The sequence below is a fragment of the Chiloscyllium plagiosum genome, unplaced genomic scaffold, assembly GCF_037043375.1.
Source record: "Chiloscyllium plagiosum isolate Xiang-an unplaced genomic scaffold, Cpla_swu_hap1 HiC_scaffold_4, whole genome shotgun sequence".
NCBI classification, from domain to species: Eukaryota; Metazoa; Chordata; class Chondrichthyes; order Orectolobiformes; family Hemiscylliidae; genus Chiloscyllium; species Chiloscyllium plagiosum.
The window spans coordinates 73112761-73139973 of NW_028270142.1; the positions used below are offsets into that span (position 1 = coordinate 73112761).

General features: G+C 43.0%; 1 protein-coding gene across 9 annotated transcripts in view; it reads left to right on the forward strand.

The window, feature by feature from the left end:
* oxr1a (oxidation resistance 1a) overlaps nucleotides 1-27213 on the forward strand; it is a 583533-nt gene that overhangs the window by 376427 nt on the left and 179893 nt on the right. For 8 of the 9 annotated variants that reach the window (XM_087986357.1, XM_087986351.1, XM_087986354.1 and 5 more), the window contains 2 exons: nucleotides 1767-1874; nucleotides 6613-6726. In XM_087986357.1, coding sequence (XP_087842483.1) covers nucleotides 1767-1874; nucleotides 6613-6726 — 222 coding nt within the window. Of the gene's footprint in view, nucleotides 1-347; nucleotides 487-1766; nucleotides 1875-6612; nucleotides 6727-27213 lie in introns of all 9 variants that reach the window. The other variant, XM_087986359.1, reaches the window with a different exon arrangement.

A 27213-nucleotide genomic window follows, 5' to 3' on the forward strand; every position in this document is an offset into this window, starting at 1 on the left:
GACAAGCATCCTTCCACTATAACCCTCTGCTTCCTATATCAAGCCAATTGTGTATCCAATTTGCCAGCTCCCCAGATTCCAGGATAGCCGACCATGTGGAACTTTCTAAAAAGCCTTGGGGAAATCCATTATAAACTACGTCTATCACCCTGCACACATCAACCTTCTTGGTCAGGCCATCAAAGAACTCTGACAGATTTGTGAGGCACGATCTCCTACGCACAAAGCCATGCTGGCTATTCGTAATCAAACCCTGTCTTACCAAATGCATGTGTATCATATCCCTTAGAATCTTTTCAAGTAACTTACCTGTCACAGATGTTAGCCTTACTGGTTTTCCTTTGCAGCCCTCCTTGAATAAAGGCACAACATTGGCTACCCTCCAGTCTTCCAGGACCTCACTGTAGCTAATATTGATGCAAAAATATCACCCAGGACCCCTGCGATTTCTTCTCTAACCTCATGCAGTGTTCTTGGATATATCTGGTAAGGACCAGGAGAGTTATCCACCTTCATACATTCTATTACATCCAACCTGTGATCTGGACTGTCCCCAAGATATGACCACGAACTTTCCCAAGGCACACCCTATTTAAACCAACCAAATTGAACACCTGAAAAGTGAATATTGACACTCACCACTCATTGTATTTGAGTCCAATAATCCTAAACCCAACCTGGAATTAGAGATGTTGATCCCAACAAGAGCCCCCAGTTTGTAATGGAACCAGATCAAATCCCTTCAAAACATATTGAGAAGATAGCCCAAGCCCTAATTTTGTTTCTTATTTTAAAAGTAAGCATAAGGTGTTCTGTTCCAGATATAATTCGATTGGTCAAATTACTCAACTTCCAACGAAACACACTTTATTTTTATACTACAGTTAAAAAGATAAAATAAAATAAGTGGCTTAACTATAACCATCAATGCTTAACAAAATTGTATAAATAGGAGAAAGTGAGGACTGCAGATGCTGGGGATCAGAGCTGAAAATGTGTTGCTGGAAAAGCACAGCAGATCAGGCAGCATCCAAGGAGCAGGAGAATCTACGTTTCGGGGATGACCCCTTCTTCAGGAATGAAGAAGGGCTCATGCCCGAAACGTCGATTCTCCGGCTCCTTGGATGCTGCCTGACCTGCTGCGCTTTTCCAGCAACATATTTTCAAAATTGTATAAATAACCAATTATTCTAATATTAGGTAGCAATCCATGGCCACATCCTTGGCAAAGACAAGTTCAGTAAAATAGATTGTCTCACGTGCAATTCTAGCAACAAGAAGACATTCCCAGCTTTCACCTGTAATAGAAGAATAAGACCCCAGCTACTGTAGAAAACTCAATCTAAATGTCCTGATTCTGTGGAAACTCAAAACCGCCCATTCAGCTGCTTTTTTTTGTTCCAACTTAACTTGTGAGGCCTTCAAATTTTATTTACTTTGTTGGCTTTGAGCAGATCCCTCAGCACCTCCGCCTTAATATTTCTTCATTTCTTAAAAAAAAGGACAAAATGCGGTCCTTAAAGGCATTAGTGTCATTACAATTGTCAAACGAAAGAAGTGCTCTGCCAACTTCTTTAAAGTTATTTTACATTTTGTTATCTCTAATTGGTTATTTTCAAATAGATTAATAGCTCGGTTTTTGTGGTAGAGAGCTGAAAAGGGTTAAAAATAGTAAACTAGAAAAATATATGCTGCTGTCTATCTGCTTTTACATCAAAGTGTAATTCCTGAATTTTGTCTTTAACAAATTGTGTTTTATTTAACAGGTTGAATCAAGGGACTCTTTGAATAGTATTGCACTCAAATTTGACACTGCACCTAATGAGCTGGTGCAGCTGAATAAACTGTTTGCCAGAGCAGTTGTTCCAGGCCAGGTACTAGATTCTATTGCTTTTACCATTGTTTTCAGATACAATTCTACTGCATGTTTGTGTATAATGTGCAAGCTGTTTAATTTTATTACTTTGACAGTTAACTAGTGTAACATTGCAGTATCTTCTGCTCCAGTTATTTCCAAAATGAGTTTGTATTTTGTAAGTAAGTAAGTATAGCACCAGGCACTTCGATGCACTAAGCTCGGTTGAGACCAGATTAACACCAATACCAAACAGTGTTCAAATGGTTAACTTCCAGATCTTCAACGGGGAGGTTTCAGCATTTCAACACTTTTTGCATGGTTGAACGTTATACTGAATGATCAGGCTCAAGATTTTGTCTTTTTGATATGAGCATGTCCATGAGAGGATATAGTTTCTTTTGTAACCACCGTTTCAACGCTTTTTCACTTTGTTAAACTGCTCAATTAGATCATCTCCTCTCAATTAAATACAAAATTCATCCACACACTGTATATTTGAACCCATTGATCCCATGTACCATGCTGGACTTGTACATTCTACTAAGCTAGTGTATTCAGATGTGCTGCTTAAACTTGTATTAATTTTATTTCACTGGAGAAGGGCATCACTGATGGGTCAATATTTAATGCCCATCTCTCATTCGCTTTGAGAAGATGATCATCTTTTTGAATTGCTGCAGTTCATGGACTTTAGGTCTGCCCTCATAATGCTGATAAAGAAGGGGTTCAGGAAATTTGTACAAATGGCACTGAAGAATTGATTATGTTCCCGTACATCTGCAGCCCTGCTCCTTTTAGATGGTAGAGGTTGAAGGTTTGGAAGTTACTGTTAAAGGAGGCATAGTGAATTTCTTAGTGCACCTTGTTGATGGTACACACTGCTGCTACTGTGTTTTGGCAGTGAAGGGAGTGAATATTGAAGGTGGTGCATTGGGTGTCAATTAAGTAGATCTCTTTTTCCTGGATGGAGTCGAGCTTCTAGAGTGTTGTTAGAGCTGCAGTCGTCTTGACTTGTTGAGAGAGGGCAGGTTTTGGGAAATCAGGAAGTAAATTACTTGCTGCAGTATTCCCAGCTTTTGACTTGCTCTTGTCGCCATTGTATTTATATGGCTAATCCAGTTCAGTTTCTGCTCAATGGTAATCCCTATGATGTTGATACTGGGGATTCAGAGTTGTAACTCTATTGAATGTCAAGGAGCAATGGTTAGATTCTCTCTTCTTGGATATGGCCATTGCCTGGCACTTGGGTGGTGTGAATGTCACTTGCCATTTACTAGCTCATGGCTGAATGTTATTCAACTCTTGCCACATATGGGCCCAGACTATTTCAGTGTTGGAAGAGTCTCAAATGGTGCTGAACGTTGCGAAATTATCTGTGAACGTCTCCATGTGTGACCTTATGTTAGAAGTAACAAAGATGATTGAGGTCAGGGCGGTGGATATCTTCAATGGCTGGCTGATATAAAAGGTGAAGTCACAGGGGATCGGTGGTGAGCTAGTAAGATGGATACAGAACTGGCACATTCATAGAAGTTGGAGAGTAGCGATGATGCTTTCTGACTGGAGATCTGTGACCAGTTGTGTTCAGCAGTGATCCGTGCTGGGACTCCTGTTCTTACCAATACCAAGGAAGAGAATATAGGTGTTCTGATCAGTAAGCTTGTGGCCGACGCAAAGAAATTGGGCAGCTGCACTTTGTGATGATGACTGCAAGAGGGTACGGCTGCATATAGATAGACCAGTGACTTGGGCGGAGAAATGGCAGGTGGAGTTTAATCTCGACGAATGTGAGGTGATGCATTTTGGAAGATCTAATGCATTTTGAAAGTAAACAGTAAATCGCAGAACCTTCAGAAGCACTGACCTGAGATTTAGGTATGCAAGTCCACAATTCCCTGAAAGTAGCAACTTGTGGGTAGCACGGTGGCACAGTGGTTAGCACTGCTGCCTCACAGCGCCAGAGACTCTGGTTCAATTCCCGACTCAGGCAACTGACTGTGTGGAGTTTGCACATTCTTCTTGTGTCTGCGTGGGTTTCCTCCGGGTGCTCTGGTTTCCTCCCACAATCCAAAAATGTGCAGGTTAGGTGAATTGACCATGCTAAATTGTCCGTAGTATTAGGTGAAGGGGTAAATGTAGGAGTATGAGTCTGGGTGGTATACGCTTTGGCGGGTCGGTGTGGACTTGTTGGGCCGAAGGGCCTGTTTCCACACTGTAAGTAATCTAATCTAAAGTAATCTAATCTAATAAGTGGATAAAGTGGTAGATGTTTACTGTCATTGATTGGGGTATCACCAATAAACATTGCAAGTCACATTGCAGCTGTGTAGAACTTTAGTTCTGCCACATTTGGAATATTCGGTACAGTTTGTTTGACACTCTGGAAGATGTGAATGTTTTGGAGATGGTATAGAAAACATTAACCAGACAGCACAGTGGTCCAGTGGTTAGCACTGCAACCTCACAGCACCAGGGTCCCAGATTCGATTCTAGCCTTGGGCAGAGTGTGGAGTTTGCACATTCTCCCCGTGTCTGCGTGGTTTACTCCAGGTGCTCCAGTTTCCTCCCACAGTCCAAAGATGTACAGTAAAACTGCTGCTACCTTTCTACACACCCACACCACCCCACCCACACGTTTAACTGCGACAAGTTTCACCTTTGCCCTGTACAGGACAATGTTAGAGAGAATATCTGAGGAAAGGGGGTTTAGGGTTCACCCCGATGTAGAACTCCAGGGAGAGAGGGCAGGTGGTCAGTCAATTGGAGATGGTGCCAGTTAGTCTTTCTTCATAGGGCACATTGTTAGAATCAATCCTGCGAGATCAGATAAGTTCTCACTTAGAAAGGCATGGACTAGTCAAGGGTAGTCAACCTGGCTTAGATGCAGGAAGGCCGTAACTTATTCAACAAGGATGAGTATTGCTTCATTTATCTGGGCGTTGCAATACGTAGATGGTCATCAGCAGGAACCTTCCTTGCCATGTTTGACTTGATGCCATGAGACTTCATGGGATCCAGAGTCAATATTGAGGACTCCCAAGGCAACCCCTTTGCATCTGTATAGCACTCTGACCTCACCTGTTTTGAGCCTGTCCTGCTGGTAGGCCAAGACAGATCCAGGGATGATGTTTAGGATATTGTGTCCACATGGTACAATTCTGAGTTTAGCTGCTGTTGCTTGAATAGTCTGAGACAACTCCCGAGTTTGGCACTAGTTCCAAGATGCTTGATGTTATGTATAAAGTGATTTGTGATGCCAGATCATCTGTCTGGTTTCAACTTTTTTGACTTTTGGTATATTGGTTTAATGAACGTGCTTTGCCATTTCAGAGGACATTTAACCACATTACTATGTGTCTGGAGTCACTTTTTGACCATTTCCTTCACATTCATGAACTAGCTGCACTAGCTTTTAATTTTCTTAAATTTCGCCAGCTGCCATGTTGGAATTCAGATCCAGAGCATTTGGATTACGAGTCCAGTAACATTACCTTAACACCACTGTGTTCTGTGATGTGAATGCTTTACTAGATCAGATTTACGCAGTTCTTTATCCAGTTGCAATATCACAACACACCTTTCATGTTCTAGTCCAGTGACAAATGCCAGCCTTTCATTAGTCCTTTGATTTTAATTTTTGTCCCTCTCCTCTTACTTGAGGACAGAGTTTTCCTGTGGAGTGCTTCTCAACTAGTGAATGTGATTGTTTAATACTTTTGTCTTGGGAAGCAGATACAAATTCCCACCCTGTCAATTAAGCTTGCTGGTGTTTGGCCATCTCCATTGGTGAGCAGCTACCCCTGTATGGCATTAAATGAGCAAAAACATACAGAAGTGAAGCAAGCTGTTAAACTTAATGGAAATTCACCTATCTGCATAAATTATTTCTTTGTATTTTTATTGACTTCCTCTTAAGAGTAACAATGTGCTTTGCTTCGTCTACTTATGAGTAGCTTCTGTATTCTAACCACATTCTTACTGACATTTTGAATTCCCTGATGGATGTAGTGACCCATTTATTACCTCTGTTGTTGGTCTGTCCGATTAGTGAAAATACCTTTCTACCCTAGAAGGGTAGAAAATACCTTACCTGATGAAGGAGCGTCACTCCGAAAGCTAGTGTGCTTCCAATTAAACCTGTTGGACTATAACCTGGTGTTGTGTGATTTTTAACTTTCTAGGGCAAGTCTACCCTAGAAAACCTTTCACCAACATCAAGATCTCTCTCTCTCAGGCCACCCTGAGCTTTCCCTTTTGACCAGAAATCAGTCTTTTCAATCTTTCCTAGCAATAAAGTCTTACAAATCATGTTCCTCCATTGTGATGGTGAGCACATTTAATTGTGCAGGACGTGCATTTGGTATGAACCTTCTTTTGGCCTACCTGCAATGTCTATAAATTACATTTGCAGCAGGGCCTTTGGTAAAGTGAAGGGAACAAGAAATTCTACTCCTCTGTTCTCCCCTCTGCTCATGCCCTAAGCTCAGTTTTATGTTCAGACCATTGGGGTTGGCTGATCCAGCTTGTCTATGTTGTATTCAGCTCATGTACGGAGTCTCCCACTTGTGGTTGCAGAAACATATTTAAAAATGATTAAGTGGAACGTGCAGTTGTTTTAAAAATTCAATTTGAATTGTAAATCAGGCATTCCAGTGAGCACTTTTAATTTTAAAGGGAGTTTATAGTGGTGAATGAGGGTTGTATAAAATTGTTGAGTACATCATCCTTTTACACACTCTTGTGCTATCATGCAGATTCTTTACGTTCCTGATCCAGACTACATTTCCAGTGTGGACAGTTCACCACCATTGAGTCCAGTCAGCCCTTTGTCACCAACCTCTTCAGAAACCGAGTCTGAGAAACCTCTGGTAAGAATGGGAGAGGGGGAAGAATGAAATATGCACAAGTTGGAAAAGTGTAAAAATAAGCAAATGATTAAAATCCCAAGCTGTGAAAGATCATATTTTAGAGGTATAAAAATTGACCAGGAGCATGTTAATTGAAACACACATTTTGTTCCATTATACTATATGTGAGATTTTCTGATCTCTCTGTCCATTGATCTTTCTTTCTGGCCATAAATTTTATGCCTGTATGCTTTTCTTCACTTCATCTGACGAAGGGGCAGTGCTTTGAAAGCTTGTGATTTCAGGTAAACGTGTTGGACTATAATCTGGTGTTGTGTAACTTCTGATCTTTGACGGATAAAATAGTGGATGAAAAATGGGAGGATTTTAGAATTTCAGAAGAAGACTAGGGGCATGAATAGTAAATACGGGGTATCCAAAGTTACAGTACCCTGGGTAATTAATTAATGATATGATATCATATGCATACCTGAATAATATTGTTATGGACCATATGAAATCCCCTCAATTTATTAAGGAGTTAAACTTAGATCTGAACTTTTAACTTATTTAAAGGCGAGTTGTAAGGCACTGCGTTCCAGATATGATTCGATTGGTCAAACTACTAGGCTTTAAGCAGAGTACACTTTATTCTTACACCACAGTTAAAATAAAAACAAAATTAGAATTGGCATAACTTGAACTCTATCAGAATAATTAGCAAAATAACTCATCAACTGATCCAGTATAGGCCAAAATGAGGACTGCAGGTGCTGGAGATTAGAGTAGAGTGTGTGGTGCAGGAAAAGCACAGAAGGTCAGGCAGCATCCAAGGAGCAGGAGAATCGATGTTTCGGGCACAAACTGCAGCATCCCATAAATTCGCAAAGGCAAATTCACAAAACAGATTTGTTTCACTTCCTAGATTCTCCAGTCCATGAGAAGGAACACTATTAGAATGAATCTAGCAGCAGAGATCTATCTTGCAACTTCAACTCCAGAAACCCCAACTTTAACACCTCCAAGCACAACTAAAACCCTGGGTCTGTGTAAACCTGACTTCATCCACTCGTGCTTCTTTTGTCTACTTTTTTAAAAAAAATGCTGTTTACAAAGAGGAACCTCCAATTATCCGGCATTCAATTAACTGAATTTCGGATGATCCGAACAAGATCGTAATGATCCGATGTGTGGCTACCTATGTTATCCGGGATCGATTATCTGGCATTCGATTATCTGGCATTCGATTAACCGAGCAAAATACTCCCCACCCATGTCCTTCAGATAATCGAGGTTCTTCTGTACTCTGCTTTTCCATGGAGTAGACACCTTGGTACCAGGTTGACAACATCTCCCCAAAAGACCAGAACAAACAAATCCCTATTAAATAGCAATAAAATCAAGACACATTTCTTGAGGCAAAGGCTGAGGAAGCATGAGGAAAGGATGGCAGGCTGCGAAAAAGAAATAATAAAATGTTGTTCAAGCATACGATGAATAAAATGTTAGTGAGGAATAAGGGTAAGGTGTTCACTGAAGCAAACGATATGGCAACAGTATTAAATGAAAATGTTGCTTCATTCTTACCAAATTTGAAGGTGTTGATGACGCCTAGTTGAAAATGTGAATGTTCAGCAGTTTGAGTAGTATTGTGATAGGTAAAGAAGAGGTGCTAAAAAAGTTGGCAACAGGTAGGGGAATCACCAGGCACAGGTGGGATGCATCCTAGTTTGTTGAGAAAGGTAAGGGAGCAAATTGTGATGACATTGACAAATTTTCCTGGCCACTTTGAACATAGGATTAGTCCCAGAGCACTGGACGATTGAAAATGCGACGCATTTGTTTAAGACGGGGGCAAAGGATAACGCAGAAAATTACAGACGCATTAGTTTGATATCAATAGTGGGAAAACTAATGGAGCCTGTAATGCTGCACATACTTATATATTTGGAAAAAAAATAAGTTTGATACAACATGGCTTTGTCAAGGGAGGGTCATGACTGACAAATGTAATTAAGTTCTTTTGATGAGGTGACACAGACAGTGGATGAGAGTAGTGCTGTGGATTTTATATATTTGGACATTTAGAAAACATCTGACACTGTGAAGGTTGGTTCCGTTTATTGGAACTTATTTGGTTCTGTTCCTGCTGCTTCCAATTGTCGGTTCCAGTAATTAGTTGTAGCGGCCAGTATGCTGGTGAGACCCCAAAAGCTTCTGATCCTACTGAGAAACCAAAACTCAGAAATCCTGATCTGAGAGAGCTGGCGACACCCATTCAGGCATTGTTTTATTTTAAAAATCCAAGCCTCCAAAGCTGTTTACTCAAGTGGTCTTGGAAGTGCTCAGCACCTCAGCCTTACAGCGTCTCTCAAAAAGAAAGCAAGGACAAAATAACCTCTTAAAGCCATTGTTACCGGAGTCAGAATACCAAGAATGTCAAGAGGCGTCAGATGAGAATCACCCTTACTTGCAGTTTTTATAATTTTGGAATACTGTGTCTGAAAGAATGATGGAGACATATTCCACAGAAGGTTTTGAAAGATGGCTAGATCTATGTTTGGAAGTGGTGATTTTAGTGCTCTGTGGAGATAGGACTGGAAAGTGGGACTAGCTGGTAGCAGTTTTGGGAGCCAGTATAGATACTGTGTTGAGTGGCCTCCTGTTCTGCAAAATTCTGAATGTGGGCAAAGACAGGAGAGCAGCTGCAGAATGGAAGAGATTTGAATGGATGTTTTTTCAGCATGTTTGATGAAGTGAAATATATTGAAGCACTGCACAGAAATCCCATCTAACAAATCTGTGCAACACCTCCTCCCCCATAACCCACCCGAGGAAATACTTGAGTTTGGATGAAGAGGTTTGAATAAGCAATGCCGAAAATGGGAAAGAAGTTATTCAAGGAGTTATTTCAAAGTTCAGTCACCAGAGATAGTGTTTAAAGAACAACAAAAGTGTAGTAGATCATGGGATATGGGATCATGGGATCATTCTCCCAATTCCTTCGACTCCGCCGCATCTGCTCCCAGGAGGACCAGTTCCAAAAACGCACAACCCAGATGGCCTCCTTCTTCAAGGACCGCAATTTCCCCCCCGACGTGGTCGACGATGCCCTCCACCGCATCTCTTCCACTTCCTGCTCCTCCGCCCTTGAACCCCGCCCCTCCAACCGCCACCAGGACAGAACCCCACTGGTCCTCACCTACCACCCCACCAATCTCCATGTACAGCGCATCATCCACCGTCATTTCCGCTACCTCCAAACGGACCCCACCACCAAGGATATATTTCCCTCCCCTCCCCTATCAGCATTCCGTAAAGACCACTCCCTCCGTGACTCCCTCGTCAGATCCACACCCCCCACCAACCCAACCTCCACTCCCGGCACCTTCCCCTGCAACCGCAGGAGGTGCAAGACTTGCGCCCACACCTCCCCCCTCACCTCCCTCCAAGGCCCCAAAGGAAACTTCCATATCCGCCACAGATTCACCTGCACCTCCACACATATCATCTATTGCATCCTCTGCACCCGATGTGGCCTCCTCTATATTGGGGAGACAGGCCGGCTACTTGCGGAGCGTTTCAGAGAACACCTCTGGGACACCCGGACCAACCAACCCAACCACCCTGTAGCTCAACATTTCAATTCCCCCTCCCACTCCACCAAGGATATGCAGGTCTTTGGACTCCTCCATCGTCAGACCACAACAAAACGACGGTTGGAGGAAGAACGCCTCATCTTCCGGCTAGGAACCCTCCAACCACAAGGGATGAACTCGGATTTCACCAGTTTCCTCATTTCCCCTCCCCCCACCCTGTCTCAGTCAAATCCATCAAATTCAGCACCGCCTTCCTAACCTGAGATCTTCTTCCCGACGTCTCCGCCCCCACCCCAGTCTGACCTATCACCCTCACCTTGACCTCTTTCCACCTATCACATTTCCGACGCCCCTCTCCCAAGTCCCTCCTCCCTACCTTTTATCTTAGCCTGCTGGACAAACTTTCCCCATTCCTGAAGAAGGGCTTATGCCCGAAACGTCGATTCTCCTGTTCCCTGGATGCTGCCTGACCTGCTGCGCTTTTCCAGCAACACATTTCCAGCTCTGATCTCCAGCATCTGCAGACCTCACTTTCTCCTCCATGGGATATGAAAGCAAACACAAGAGAATTTTGCAAGCATATTGTGAGGGAGTGGGTAATAAGAGTGCTTTGGGATCCCTTAAAACCGGGTACATAATATTGTAATTAAATTATGAAATGCAGACTTACTAAATGGTTACTTATCTTGAGGAGTTTTGTCTTAGACTTGTCAAAGTGGAGGTTTGACTGAAGACACCTGATACATCAAGAATACAGGATACGGGTTGAAGTTATATAGATACTATTTCACACCCTTTTGGATAAGATCTTCTGATTTCATCTGTGGATAAAGACAGAACAGTGTGGCAGATAATGGTATCCAAGTGCTGGAAGATACTCAGCTTTTGGAATTATCCAAAAGGTTCAATGGCCTCGTACCAGAGTCTACTGAGTGGATCATTGAACTGACCATGGTACGGCAATACAGGAAGCCATTCAAACAGAGGGAGTAAAAAGGAACATAGTCCTACCCAGAGACAGAGGATGGGGATAAATGCAGATTTCTGTTGAGTCTGGATAACTTTTTGTGCCCCTGCGACTCCTTGAGACATCTACTCAGGACTGGAATGGAACTTACTGTGGGAAGGAGAGAACCCAGTGTTCGTGACCCATTTAGGTACGAGCAGGAGAAGCTCATATGTAGAGTTCATATGTAGAGTTAGATGCCAAATTAATTTGCATGACCTCTGTATATAAGATTACCTGAACTATAAATAAATTAACAGAAGTATTTAAAAAACAATTAGGGATTTAAATGTATGGCTTAAAGTCTGCTGTAGAAGTGGGTTTAGATTCATAGAGTACTGGGGTGAGAACAGCCTCTCCCATGCTGACATTTCCTACTCTATCCAACTTGCTCATGGTTTTGAAAGCATCTCTCCAAGGAGAACAGTCTCGCCTCCTTCAATCTATCTTCATAACTGAAGTTTCTCTCACCTGAAACCATTCTAGTAAATTGCTTCTCCGCACTCTTCAGTGAGTTCACATCTTTCCTATAATGTGGTGCCTACAACCGTACACAGTGCTCCAGCTGAGGTCTAGCAAGTCTGTCTTATATATGTTTAGCATTACCTATACTGTTGAATTCCATGACCTTTTTAATAAAACTGAGGATACTCAATGGTTTTTTCATTGCTTTCCTTGTTGGTCTTGCCACCTTCAGTGATACAGGATGCTAGAGTCAGAGTCAAAAAGTGTGATGTTGGTAAAGCACAGCCGGTTAGAGGAGCAGGCGAGTCCATGTTTCAAGCATAAGCTGCTCTTCAGGAAATTGGCAGGTCCCAAGGTCCCACTTCAACTCCACCTCCCACTCCACCAAGGGCATGCAAGTCCTGGGCCGCCTCCACTGCCAAGTTCAACCACCTGATGCCTAGAGGAAGAATGCCGCATCTTCTGCCTGGGCACCCTCCAACCACACAGGACCAATGTCAATTTTACCAGTTTCCTCATCTCCCTTCTTCCCACCTTATTGCAGATCCAACCCTCCAACTCTGCACCACCGTCTTGAACTGTCCTACCTGTGTATCTTCCTATCCACTCCACCCTCCACTCTGACCTATCGCCATCACCCCACACCTTCATCCACTGTTCCCAGATGCCTTGCCCCCCAGCCCCATTTATCTCTCAGCCCAACATTCCTGATGAAGAGAATATGCTCGAAACATGACTCTCCTGCTCCTCGGATGCTGCCTGACTGGCTGTGCTTTTCCAGCACTGCACTTTTTGACCTCTGTCATATGTGCAGTTATAGTTATGTCCCTCTGCTCCTGCATCCCTTTTAGAATTTTTCCTCCATTTTCTAATGTATTTCAATGTTTTTCCTGCCAAAGTGCATCACCTTATGCATCCCTTTTAGAGTTCCATGCTGCCCCTCTCAGTTTGTTGTTCTTCCAAATTTCGTATCACCTCTGCACACCATGATCGAAATCATTTTTATATATAATCGGGAAAATTGAAGCTATCAGTAGATTAGATCGGCCCAACAAGTCCACGCCACCCCTCCGAAGAGCAATCCATCCAGACCCGTTTCCCTCTGACTAATGCATCTTACACTCTGGGCAGTTTAGCATGGCCAATTCACCTAACCTACACCTATTGTGGGAAGAAACTGGAGCACACAGACGAAACCCATGCAGACACTGGGAGAATGTACAAACTCCACATACAGTCGCCGGAGGCCGGAATCGAAACTGGGTCTCTGACTCTGTGAGGCAGCAGTGCTAACCACTAAGTCACCGCGTGCTGCCCCTGTTAGCCATGTTACTTTCTTGTTTTCAAAAACTCCAATAAGTTAGTTAAGCACAATTTTTTCCCTTCAGAAATCCATACCGATGTTTCCTAATTAATAGACCTTTTTCCATGTGATTACTATTATAACCTGAATAATTGTTTCTAGAAACTTTCCCACCCGAGGTAAATTGTTTAGATTTCGGTGCACTCCTGTCCACTTCAGAGTTGCATTCTTAATTTTATTTTGCCTATCCTCGTACTTCCAAACAATATGTATCACTTTTTGGCAATAAGTTTAATCTACTATGTGTTTACCTGTTCAACCTACCTGCCTGCGTGCTTTGGAATGGTTTGGAGGAAGAGTCAAACTGAATTGAAAGCATTAACTCTGTTTCTGCACAGACTCTGCTAAACCGGTTCTACAGCACTTTTGTCTGTATTTTCAATCTGTTTGCTTTTATTTTAGTTTTTACTTGTGATGTTAGATTGATAGACCATTAGTTTCATGACTGTGTCTGTCCTGATAAGTGTCTGTTCAGCGATGTTATTATGCTTGTTCTTTATTTCTCATTTGGCAAATGGTTACAGGTCCTGTGTGTGTTCACAGCAGGAAATTGGTGAAGAGTAGTTTGAGCTCGTAATTATATGAAGTAAATTTGGTTTGGTTTCTTTCTAAATGGAGTCCTTGGGTATCTTTATGAAAACAATAGTTTTCAGTATTTTTTAAAATTACACACAGTAGCAATTTATGCTGTCTTCCACAAAAGTAGTTACAACAAGGTCAAAATTGAGTAGCTGTAGCATGTATTGCAACTTTCACTGCAAAGGTTATTTGAATATATATGTTAAGTAGTCCATGACAGGTACTTTGCCTTGGGCTGATATTACAGCAGGAGTTGCAGCTGTTAAAGAGTTGCTACACATGGACAAGCAATTGCTTATAGCTTGGCACATTTTCAAGTTTCTTTTAATTTCACCTATGAGAACATAGTTGATACAGCAGTTAATTACATTTTTATGAATTGCTACAAAAAATACTCTGTTTTGAAGGGATAGTGTGCACCATATTTGCATATTTTTGGAAGCTTTAATTGTAAATAGGTTCCACACAAAACATTGAGGAAATGAGCAAGTTATCTAGATTTTTGAAGGCATGTTAACCAAGACTAATGTTTGTCTTTTCATTGTTGGCATGGAGTCTCAAAACTGAATAAACCACTTGAGATACAATGCCAGGTCATCTAAGATCATAAGGAGTAGCAGCAACTGAAGGCCATTCAGCACCAGAACCTGCTCCTCCACTCAGATTATGGAGTAGTTGATTATGGTGTCAACTCCACTTTCCTGTCTCCCCTTGATGACACTCAACACCTTTTTATCTGTCAAGATTCTGTCTAACAACATTGAATTTTAAATTACTCCGCCACCTCCCTGTACTCTATGGGAGGGGCTCAACCGGGACCTTGGGTTCATGTCACACTACAGGTAACCGCCATTGCACTGTACACGCACGCACGCACACACACACATACACTCATACGCACACGGACGGGCATGCGCACACGGATGGACGCATGCGCACACTGGCACGCGCGCACACAGACTGACAAGCATGGACACATGAACTGACACACACATGGACACACTAGCACACACTGCCACTGACACACTGATGCGTGCACTGATGGACGCGCACGTGCACTCTGACACGGACGGATAGACGCTGACACACACACGGACAGACACTGACGCACATGCATGGACGGGCGCGCGCACTGATGCACACGGGTACACACAGACGGGCGCGCGCACTGACACGCACACATGCAGATGGGCGCGCCCACTGACATGCGCACACGGACGGGCGCGCCCACTGACATGCGCACACGGACGGGCGCGCCCACTGACATGCGCACGCGGACGGGCGCGCCCACTGACACGCGGAAGGGCGCGCCCACTGACACGCGGAAGGGCTCGCACACGGGCGCGCGCACACACTGACACACGGATGTGCGCGCACATACAGAGACACTCAGACGGGCGCGCACACAACCACACACTCTTTCCTCCCCCCACCGGCACGCGTGCGCATTCTGACACACGCCCGCGCTGACGGACGGGTGCGCACGCACGCACACATACTGACACACGGGTGCACGCACATGTTGAAGCACGGCCAGGCGCATACACAGTCGCGCACGTGCACACTGACACGCACACGGGCGCGCGCGCACGCTGACACATGGACAGACGCACACATGCTGACACGACGGGCGCGCGCACACACTGTCACAGACGGCACGAGCGCACACACTGACAAAAGGACGCACACACACAGACACACAAATGGACGCACGCGCGCGCACTCACGCATACATACACTGACACACCGGGTGCGCGCGCACACTGACACACCGGGTGCGCGCACAAGCACTCACACTGACACATGGACGGATGCACGCGCACACTGACACACCAACGCGTGTGCGCGCGCGCACACGCTGACACACAGACGGGCGCAGACATACAGACGGACGCACGCACACACCCCCTCACAGACTTAAGACACTCTATGCTCGCTCACACACCACGCACACACATATATACACTCTCTCTGACACTCAGCCCCCCAACCCAGCCAGACATGCACACATATACCTATATGTTTGTGGGGCGAATTTGTGCTTTCAGAGTTACATTGTACTTTGCTCAAAAACTGCATGAATTCATGTAAGACTCTGTTATCTGACTTTTTAGATTAGAATCAGTCTAAACATTATGGTACAGACAGAGAACACGGGACTAACACCTTCAACATATTGTCTTGCTCGCACCAATTGTTACAGTTAATCTGCGAATGCAACTTTTATATAAAAAAAATTTTGTGATTTACACATAAAAGAAGTGAAACTATCATGGCATTCGAACAGATGAAAGACTCAACAAGCAATCAAGGTATTTTTTCAATGTATAATTTCAGTTACATCGCATTGTAAACTTTTGCTATAAATTCTGTGTCTTATAATTGTGTCCTCCACGACTACCTGATGAAGGAACAGTGCTCTGAAAGCTAGTGCACTTCCAATTAAACTTGTTGGACTATAACCTGATGTTGTGATTTTTAATTTGGTACACCCCAGTCCAACACCGGCATCTCCAAATAATCCGCCACCACTGCTTACTAGGGTAGAGACTTCCAAGGACACTGCGAGAAGAAATTTATACTCCCCTGTATGAGTGGGAGACCCTTTATTTTAAACTGTTCACGATTGCCCATGAGAATCTACCCTGTCAAGCCCCCTAAGAATAATGTGCATTTCAATGAGGTCCTTTCTCATTCTCAAGTACAGGTCCAATCGACTCAAAATTTCTTCATAAAGTACCTCCATCCCCGGAATGAATGGGTGCGCCTTGTTTGACCAGCCTCCAATGCAAATATGTTCCTCGTTAAGTTAGTGAGGCTTGGAACTTGAGCAGGCTATTTCACCTACTGAACCTACTAGTTGATCAATTTCCATTGTGATCTCCATCTCCTTTGACATGCTTAGCTTACTGAAACCTATCAATTTCTGTTTTTGAACCTGCTCAATGATTGAGCATCCAAAGCCTTTTGGGGAAGATAATTCCAAAGACCCACTACCTGTTCCTTGTCTCAATCTCACCTGAGATTGATGACATATATGCTGAGTGGACTGTTAATCCAATTTGTAAGAAATATCATCGTTGCAACTGCTATTTAAGGTGTCATTTGTGGTTTATAATTGACCATAGTTTACCTGTTTGTTCATGCTTGAATTGTGTTGCTGCTGGGTTTGCGAGTATGGGCACTTAGCCAGAATTGTGTTTAATATTTGTTTTGTTTGACTCATGTATAGTAAGCATTGCTTTGTTTAAACCAGAAATGAGTGGGAGTTTTGAGGTTTTTTTTTTAGAAGAATTGTTTGCCTAAAAAAAACTTCTGAAGGTTTTATTTTGAAAGGTTACCTGGTAGAATGCTGCACTCCCTCAGTACTGTGCAATTGTATTACAATCACATCTTCTCAGAAGAGATTTCCCGATTCTTTCGTTCAAGCCTTAAACTGTGTGGGAAGCGAAGGAAGTGACTGCTGGGCCCCTTGCTGAGGTAAATGTATCATCACTAGCCACAGGTGAGGTGCAGGAAGACCGGAGGTAGCTGGCATTGTGCCACTATTTAAGAAAGATGGTTGGAAAAGCGGTGAGCCTGACAAGGTGTTAGAGGGAATCGTGAGGGACGGGATTGACTTATATTTGGAAAGGCAAGGACTGATTAGAGATAATCAACATGGTTTTGTGTGTGGAAAATCATGTTTCAATAATTGATTTGTGTTTTTTTGAAGAAGCAATGAAGAGAATTGATGAGGGCAGACTGGTGAATGTGATCTACATGGACTTCAGTCAGGTGTTTGACAAGGTTCTTCATGATGGACGGGTTAGCCAGAATAGAGATTGAACTAGTTATTTAAAACAGAACTGGCTTGAAGTTAGAAGGCAAAGACTGGTGGTAATGGGTTTCTTTTCAGACTGGAGGCCTGTGATCAGCAGTGTGCTGAAAGGTTCGGTGCTGGATCCACTGCTTTTTGTCATTTATTTCAATGGCAATATGTGAACATAGGTATAGTTAGTAAGCTTGCAGATAACACCAAAATTGGAGGTATAGTGGACAGCAACGAAGGTTACCTCAGTACAATGGGATCTTGATCAGATGGGCCAATTGGCTGAGGAGTGGCAGATGGAGTTTAATTTAGATAAATATGAGGTGCTGCATTTTGGAAAGGCAGTTCAGGGCAGGACTTATACACTTAATGGTAAGGTATCAAACTATTCAGAAGGCCAGACAGGAAGGTGGAGGCGGTGTAGCTTTGATATTTAAGGATGACATCAGGGCGGTGGTTAGAGATGATATAAATAAATAAAGCTGAATCCATTTAGGTGGAAATTAGAAATTCTAAGGGGTGATAAAAAAAGTCACTAATAGGTGTAGTCTATAGGCCAGCAAATAATTGCTAGCTTTTTTTGGTCAGTCCATGGAGAAGAGTTAAGTCATTTTATGGTTGTACAAGACATTGCTTTGGCAATCTTCAGAATATTGCTTGCAAGTCTGGTCTCCCTCTTATAGGAAGGATGTTGTGAAACTTTGAAAAGGTTCAAAAAGATTTACAAGGATGTTGCTAGGGTTGGAGGAAATGTATTGTAGGTTGAATAGGTTAGGGCTATTTTCCCTGGAGGACGCTGACAGGTGATGTTACAGAGGTTTATAAAATTGTGGTGCACGGATAGAGTAAATAGTCAACGTCTTTTCTCTGTGGTGGAGGTGTCCAATACTAGAGGGCATAGGTTTGGATGAGAAGGGAAAAATTTAAAAGGAACCTAATGAGCAGCTTTTTCACGCGGAGGCTGGTGTGTTTATAGAATGAGCTGCCAGAGGGCGTGGTGGAGGCTAATACAATTACATTTAGAAAGCACCTAGCTGGTCTGTGAGTAGAAAGTGTATAGAGGGATATGGGCCAATTGCTGGTAAATGGGACTAGATTAATTTAGGATATCTGGTTGGCATGGACAAGTTGGACCGAAGGGTCTGTTTCTGTCCTGTATATCTCTACGATTAATATTGCCTCATCATCTCAATCTTTGATCGAGGATAGCTTTATCTTGACAAAGATCAAAAGAACTATGCATACTGGAAATCAGAAACAAAAACAGAAATGACTAGAAAATCTCAACAGATCTGGCAGAGTTCTGTGGAGAAAAATCAGAGTTAATGCTTTGGGTCAAGTGACCCTTCAGAACTCCGCTTTTCCCTTGATTCAATCTGTTGTATCGAATTTTATCTTTGGCTTTCTAAATCTTGCTTAAACCATAGCCCCCATTTCAGTCCTGTTAATTACCTTACTTATCTTATTTGTGAGGAGGCTGATCTAGCCTGGTTTGAATTGGAGTTAACCCATATCAGCAGCTTTTTCTTTTCTCTGCTGGTGGTCCCCTCTTCCCACACCACTGTAATCCACAGATTTAATCCTCTAATTTCCATAACTCAGCTCATATAACAATTCAGAGACTTTGACAGTTCAGAAAATATTTTCAGCTTTAGCACATTTTTTTATTTGCTCATGGGATGTGGATGTTACTGGATACGTCAGCATATATTGCCCATTGTCCTTTATTGATAGATACCCACTCCTTACTCACCGATATCCTTCACCTCCACCTCTCATTTGCTGCAGACCCTATTTCACTTGAATTTATTATAGACTTTCTCCCCACCTCTCACTCATTGCACGTACTCCTTGCCCCTCCATCCCCTCATACAGAGACTGCCTTGCATCCATGCTGGATTACCAACTATACCTTAGACCTCCCCAAGTGTCTGGTGAACGTTAGAATCATAGAATTATTACAGTGTGGAACGAAGCCCTTCAGACCACTGACTCTCCAAAGAGCATCCCAACTAGACGCAGCCTTACATTTACCATGGTTGTCTTTGGACTGTGGTTTGGACCTGGTGAAAACCCATGCAGACATGGGTAGAACATGCAAAATCCACCAAAGTTGGAATCAAACCCAGGTGCCTGGCAGTTTGAGGCAGCAGTGCTAACCACTGAGCCACCGTTTTTTGTTCCTAAAATCCTCCTGCACTGTTGATGATGATGTAATTATTTTCAGAGGAAGGGGAACATGTCAGCCGAATCATTGTGATTCCAAGTTTGGTTGAGACCCATATTTTGGAGGTGGTCAACTTGACCAGGAAGCACTGGTCCTGTTGAATTTGAACCCTAAGCCATTCATCTTTTTTAGTGTTGCATAATTTTTAGCTCTTCTGATGTTGGTTCCTACATGGAGCATGACAACTGAATCTCTTCCGTCCCACTCCAAATGCCGTTCTGGTCATGACAAAGCGTCTTTCACCTTGATGGACAATGCTGTCTGGAACAGGGAGTCTATCTCTAGTTGCCTCTACCACTATCAAACTGCTTTTTACTCCTTGCCACATAAAAGATATCCTGTTCCATGATACAAAAATAGTGTAACCCTTCATCATGTAGTCCTCTTTCCCACATAAATTGCACCAGTGGTTCAAAATGAAAGGCTGGGACTCCTCCATCATTCTGTGCTAAATACTCTTACCTGCCTGATTCAAGTCCCATCCTCCCTTCCCTAACAATGGACCAACTCTAAAGTTCATCAATCTAAGGGATGTGGCTCTAAGGGATGTGGCTGTCTCCTGAAGCAGAACGTCCAACAAAATTTTCTCCCCCTCCCTGGCATGATTCCATGTCTGTAGTTCAGACAGCAGGATTGAAGTATTGATTGAGTTAATAAGCTGAAGAATAAAAATTGGTGGTGTAATGGATCGTGAAGAAGGTTACATCAGAGTACAATGGGATCTTTATCAGGTGAGCAGATGGAGTTCAGTTTAAATAAATATGAGCTGCTGCATTTTGGAAAGGCTATTCAAGGCAGGACTAATACACTTAATGGTAAGGTCCTAGGGAGTGTTGCTGAACAAAGAGACCTTGGAGTGCAGGTCCATAATTCCTGGAAAGTGGAGTCACAGGTCGACAGGATAGTGAAGAATGCATTTGGTATCCTTTTATTGGTCAGTGCACTGAATAGAGGAATTGGGAGATCACATTGTGGCTGCACAGGGCATTGGTTTGGCCACTTGTTTGGCCACTTGGAGTATTACGTACAATTCTGGCCTCCCTCCTATAGGAAGGACTTGTGAAACTTGAAAGGGTTCAGAAAAGATTTACAAGAATCTTGCCAGGGTTGGAGGATTTCAGCTGTAGGGAGAGACTGAATAGGCTGGGTCTATTTTCTCTGGAGAGTCAGAGCTGAGAGTTGACCTTATGAAGGTTTATAAAACAATGAAGGGTGTAAACAGACAAGGTCTTTTCCCTACAGCTAGAGAGCATAGAATAAGGGGAAAAGATTTAAAAGGGGATTTAAAAGACCTATGGGGCAAAGTTTTTATGCAGAGGGTGAAGCATTGTATGGAATGAGCTATAGGAGGAAATGGTGGAGACTGATATAATTACAGAATTTAAAAGGCAACTGGATGGCTATATGAATTGGAAGGATATGGGCTAAGTGCTAGCAAATGAGACTGGATTAATTGAGAATATCTGGTCAACATGGATGAGTTGAACTGAATGTTTCTGTGCTGTACATCTCTATGACACTGCAATTTGCGATTATATTCAGAGATAGACAGTTTCCAGGATTGCAAGAAGACTAAAGGTTGACAATGCCACTTAGCAGAGGTAAGCCAGAGCCATATCATTTTTCTGTCTCTTATTTCCTGGCACCAAATTTCTGACTCTATCAGCCAGTTAAATAATTGACACTTTGTTCCCTCAGTCAGCCTGTGTTGGAGCAAGCCCTCAAACAAGCTTCTGCTCATATTCAAATTACAACTCTCTAAACCAGCATCCTGCTGCAGTAGTGAATACTTAGGCATCCACTTCCAGCAGATTGACAGACACACTTGTTGGCTTTGACAAATGGTTTCTATTAATGAGCTGTTTTAGCTTGTTTACAATCTCTAGAGTCGTGGAGATGTACAGCATGGAAACAGCCCCTCAGTCCAACTCGTTCATGCCATCTAGATATCCTAAAATGAAGTCCCTCTTGTAAGCATTTGTCCCATACCCCTCTAAACTCTACCTATTCATACACTCATCCAGATGCCTTTGGAATGCTGTAATTGTACCAGCCTCCAGCTTCTCTGGCAGCTCATTCCATACACTTATCTGCCTCTACATGAAAAAGCTGCCCGTTGGGTCCTGTTTATATCTTTTTCTTCTCACCTTAAACCCATGCCCTATAGTTTTGGATACCCTACCCTGGGGAAAAGACATTATTTGCCTTATCCATCCGTTGCATGATTTTATAAACCTCTAAGGTCACCATTCATCCTCGGATGCTCCAGGGAAAATAGGTCCAGTCTATTCTGCTTCTCCTGATAGCTCAAGCCTTCCAACCCTGGCAACATCCTTGTAAATCTTTTCTGAACCCTTTCAAGTTTCACAACATTTTTATTCTATCAGGGAGATCAGAATTGAATGTTGTATTCCAAAAGTATCCTAAACAATGTTCAAGGGGTGTGGGGAGAGGGCAGGAATGGGATACAGAGATTGCATGATCGTATTCCATGGTGGTGCAGGCTCAAAGCCAAATGGCCTTACTCCTGTGCCTATTTTCTATGTTTCCATGTTTCTACAGAGCTACAACATGACCTTCCAAATCCTATATTCAATGCAAGCATACTAAACTCCTCCTGCACTTTCCTTTTTTTACCTGTGACTTTCAATGAACAATGAACTTAACACCCAAAGGACATTTTGCTTAGCATTGCTCCCCAGGCCGGCACCATTAAATGTATAAGTCCTGCCTGATTTTCCTTGCCCAAATGGATCATTGATAACCACTGCTCTCTGTTATTGTTTTACCTTTAGTAGGTGGCACTGTCAATCTTTAGTCTTCTTGCTATCCTGAAAACTGCAATTTGCGATTACATGATAGAACTTTGTGGCAAGCTAGGGAAGTGATTGCTGAGCTTCTTACTGATATATTTGTATCATTGATAGCCACTGGTGAGATGCTAGAAAACTGGATGTTGGCTAATGTGATGCCATTATTTAAGGAAGGTAGTAAGGAAAAGCCAAGGAACTACAAAATAGCAGTGGATGTCACATCCAAAACATTTATACAAATTACAAAAAGCAATGGACCCAACAATGATCCATAGCTGATCATAGGAATCCATTCTGAAAAGCATCCCTCGTTCACCATCCTCTGTTATTATAGAATACTTAGTGTGGAAACAGGCTCTTCGACCCAACAAGTCCACACCGATCCTCCGAAGAGCAACCCACCCAGACCTATTCCCCTACATTTACCCCTTCACCTAACACTACGGGCAATTTTGCATGGCCAATTCACCTAACCTGCACATTTTTGGACTGTGGGAGGAAACCGGAACACCCGGAGGAAACCCACGCAGACACTGGGAGAATGTGCAAACTCCACACAGACAGTTGCCTGAGGCGGGAATTGAACCGATCATTGTGAGGCAGCAAGTGGCACAGTGGTTAGCACTGCTGCCTCACAGCGCCAGAGACCCGGGTTCAATTCCCGCCTCAGGCGACTGTCTGTGTGGAGTTTGCACATTCTCCCAGTGTCTGCGTGGGTTTCCTCCGGGTGTTCCGGTTTCCTCCCACAGTCCAAAAATGTGCAGGTTAGGTGAATTGGCCATGCAAAATTCATGGTCAATAGCATGGCCAATTCACCACAATTCAGGTGAATTGGCCATGCTAAATTGCCCATAGTGTTAGGTAAGGGGTAAATGTAAGGGTATGGGTGGGTTACTCTTCGGCGGGTCGGTGTGGACTTGTTGGGCCGAAGGGCCTGTTTCCACATTGTAATGTAATATAATGTAAAAAATGTAAGCAGTGCTAACCACTGTGCCACCATGCCGCCCCACTGCTCCGTGCTGCTGTCTTCCATCTTCAAGCCAAACTTTTATCCAAATGGTTAGTTCTCCCTGTATTCCATGTGATTTAACATTGCTAACCAGTCAACCATGTGGAACCTTGCCAAATGCATTGTCCATGTGGACAATATTCACCACTCAGCCTTCATCAATCCTTTGTTAGTTCTTCAAGTAAGTGAGACAATATTACCCACACATGCAACCATGTTGACTCTCCCTTATATGTCCTTACCTTTCCAATTACTTGTAAATCCTATCTCTCCTAATCCCCTCCAACAACTTGCCCTCTGCTGATATCATGCTCACCATTCCGTAATTCCTTGGCTTTTCCTTACCATCTTCCTTAAATAATGGTACCACATTAGCCAGCTTCTAGTCTTTCAGAATCTCACACCAGTGGCTCTCAATGATAAAAATATGTCAGTAAGGAGCTCAGCAACCACTTCCTTAGCTTGTCACAAAAGTCTAGAGTACACTGTCAAAATTGACCTTCCAATTCAGAATTTTAACTTATAGATCAGGTCTATCCTTTTCCATAACTTCTTTAAAGCAAACAAGAATAATGTTTACTGGCCCCAACGTTCTCCCCCACCGACAGCTTGGTCACCTGCTCTGCCTTATTTCCAAGAGTATGTCAAGTTTTGCACCTTCTCTGGTAGGTGCATCCACATACTGAATCAAGAACTTTTCTTGTACACACTTAACAAATTCCTCTCCATCGAAGCCCTCAACACTGTATCAGTCCCAATCTTCATTTGAAAAGTTAAAATCCCCTACCTTTACAACTGTATTATCTAACAGATAACTGAGGTCTCCTTACAAATTTGCTTCTCAATTTCCTACTCACTATTGGGGTGATCTATAAAACAATGCCAGTAGGGTGATCATCTCTCTCTCTTATTTCTCAGTTCCACATAAATAACTTCACTGGACATAGTACTCGGAATATTCTCCCAAAGTACAGCTATAACATTATTCCTAACAAAAAACACCACTCTCCTTCCCCTCTCTGTTCTCCGTTTTTGTCCTTCGTAAAGCACCTGGAACATTAAACTGCCAGTCTTGTCCTTCTGTGAGTCGCATTTCTTTAATTGCTATGACATCCCAGTCCCATATCCTCAGTTATGCCCGGAGCACATCTGCCTTCCCAATTAGGCCTCTTGCATTGAAATAATTGCAGTTTAAGTTATTAGTCCTACCTCGTTCTCTGCCTTGCTCCTTTCTGTCAACTTATTCCTTTTCTCAACTGTACCAGCCTCTATTCTCACTATCTCTTCGGGCCACACCTCCTGAGTAGCACACGCAAATCTCCCCACTGGTGTATTAGTCCCCTTCCAATTCCAATACAACCCATTATTCTTTATTTAGATTGTTTCTATCCCAGAAGAGCTTCCAATGATCCAAAAATGTGAATCTTCTCCCCTGCACCAACGCCTCACCCATGCATTCATGTGCTCTTTCCTGCTTTTCTGACTCTTGCTAGCATGTGGCAGTGGGAATAATCCAGATATTACTACCCTCAAAGACCTACTTTTAACCTCCTGCCTAATTTTCTATATCTCTCCTCAGAACCTTGCCCTTTCTTCTTCCTATGTCATTGGTACCAATGGGTACAACGATGGCCTAGTCATACTCGCCTATGAGAATATTCTGCAAAATATCCTTTATCCTGGCACCAGGGAGGCAACACACCATTCTGATATCTCGCTGTCAGCTGCAGAAAGTCTGTGCCACTGACTCAAGAATCTGAAGCTTTAAGATCAGAAGTCAAATTCTATGCGTTAATTTAAATTGCACCTTGAAAAATACAAAACTCAGTTTCTATTTACTACCCGTTAAACAAAATTCTAATCTCTAGATTTTGAATCTAAGCCTCTGAATTAATTGTCCTGCAGTGTAATTACTACTACTGTCTCCATGTTGACTCCAATTTTTGATTTGTTTTTGAACTGTGGCATTCAAGATCTTGGTCAAAAGTATGCTCCATTTTCTTGAGCAGATAGATTGAGGATCCAGGCGTAAAAATCAAATTGATAGCGGTGAACCTCTGGACTTAGTATTTGGTGTAAGATTAAGACCAATTAATAGATTCATTGAGATGTACAGTATGGGAACAGATCCATAGGTCCAACTTCTCCATGACAACTAGATATCCTAAATTAACCTAGTCCATTTACCAGCATTTGGCTTATTTTCCTCTTAAACCCTTCCTATTCATATAACCATCCAGATGCCTTTTAAATGTTGTGATTGTACCAGCCTCCACCATTTCCTCTGTAGCTCATTCCATACACGCACCACCCACTTTGTTTAAAAAAAAATGCTTCTGAGATGCCTTTTAAAACTTTCCCCTCTCATCTTATAACTATGCCCTCTAGTTTTGGGCTACTCAGTAAAAGACCTTGTCTGTTTGCCTGATTCATGACCCTCATAATTTTATAAACCTCTATAAGGTCACCTCTCAACCTCCAATGGTCCAGGGAAAATAGCCCCAATCTATTCAGCCTCTCCCTGTATCTCAAGCCCTCCAACCCTGACAAAATACTGATGAAAAATATTAATTTAGCTCCTTCCCTATTCCTCCACACAACTTCCCACTACTGTCCTTGATTGTGGATTCTGGATTAGTGATGCTGGAAGAGCACAGCAGTTCAGGCGGCATCCAACGAGCAGCGAAATCGATGTTTCGGGCAAAAGCCCTTCATCAGGAATCTGAAGGGCTTTTGCCCGAAACGTCGATTTCGCTGCTCCTTGGATGCTGCCTAAACTGCTGTGCTCTTCCAGCACCACTAATCCAGAATCTGGTTTCCAGCATCTGCAGTCATTGTTTTTACCTGTCCTTGATTGGCCCTAATTTTACTCTAGCCATTCTTCTATCCCTTTATATACCTGTAGAAAGCTTTCGGGTGTTCCCTGCCAACAACTTCTCATGTCCCCTCCTCGCTCATCTTCATTCTGTCATTAGGTCTTTCCTGGTTACCTTGTAACTCTGTCTCCCTAACTGAGCTTCACGTCTCCTCCTAACTTCTTCCTCTTGACAAGAGATTCAACTTCCTTAGTACACCATGGCTCCTGCGCTTGACAACTTCCTCCCTATCTGACAGGTACATACTTATCAAGGACACACAGTAGCTGTTCCTTGAATAAACTCCATATTTCTATTGTGCCCATTTCCCCCAGCTGTAGCTTTTGCCCTTTGGTGTATACCTATCCCTTTCAAGTGTTTTCCCTAGCAATATTTGGAAAGTTGTCACTGTCGCTCCTATTGATAATTATCTTTACTATCCTCTACATCTCTGGAACTATTCGGACACCTATAGAAGACTCTCAACAGGGTGACCTCTCCTTTCCTGTTTATGATCTCAGCCCATACTACCTCAGTAGATGAGTCCTCCATCGTCCTTTCTGCAGCCGTCATACTGTCCTTGACTAACGGTGCGACACCCCCACCTCTTCTACCATCTTCTCTGTTCTTACTGAAACCTCTAAATCCCGGAACCTGCAACAGTCATTCCTGTTCCTGCTCTATCCATGTCAGAGTCATAGAGATGTACAGCATGGAAACAGACCCTTCGGTCCAGTCCGTCCATGCCGACCAGATATCCCAACCCAATCTAGTCCCACCT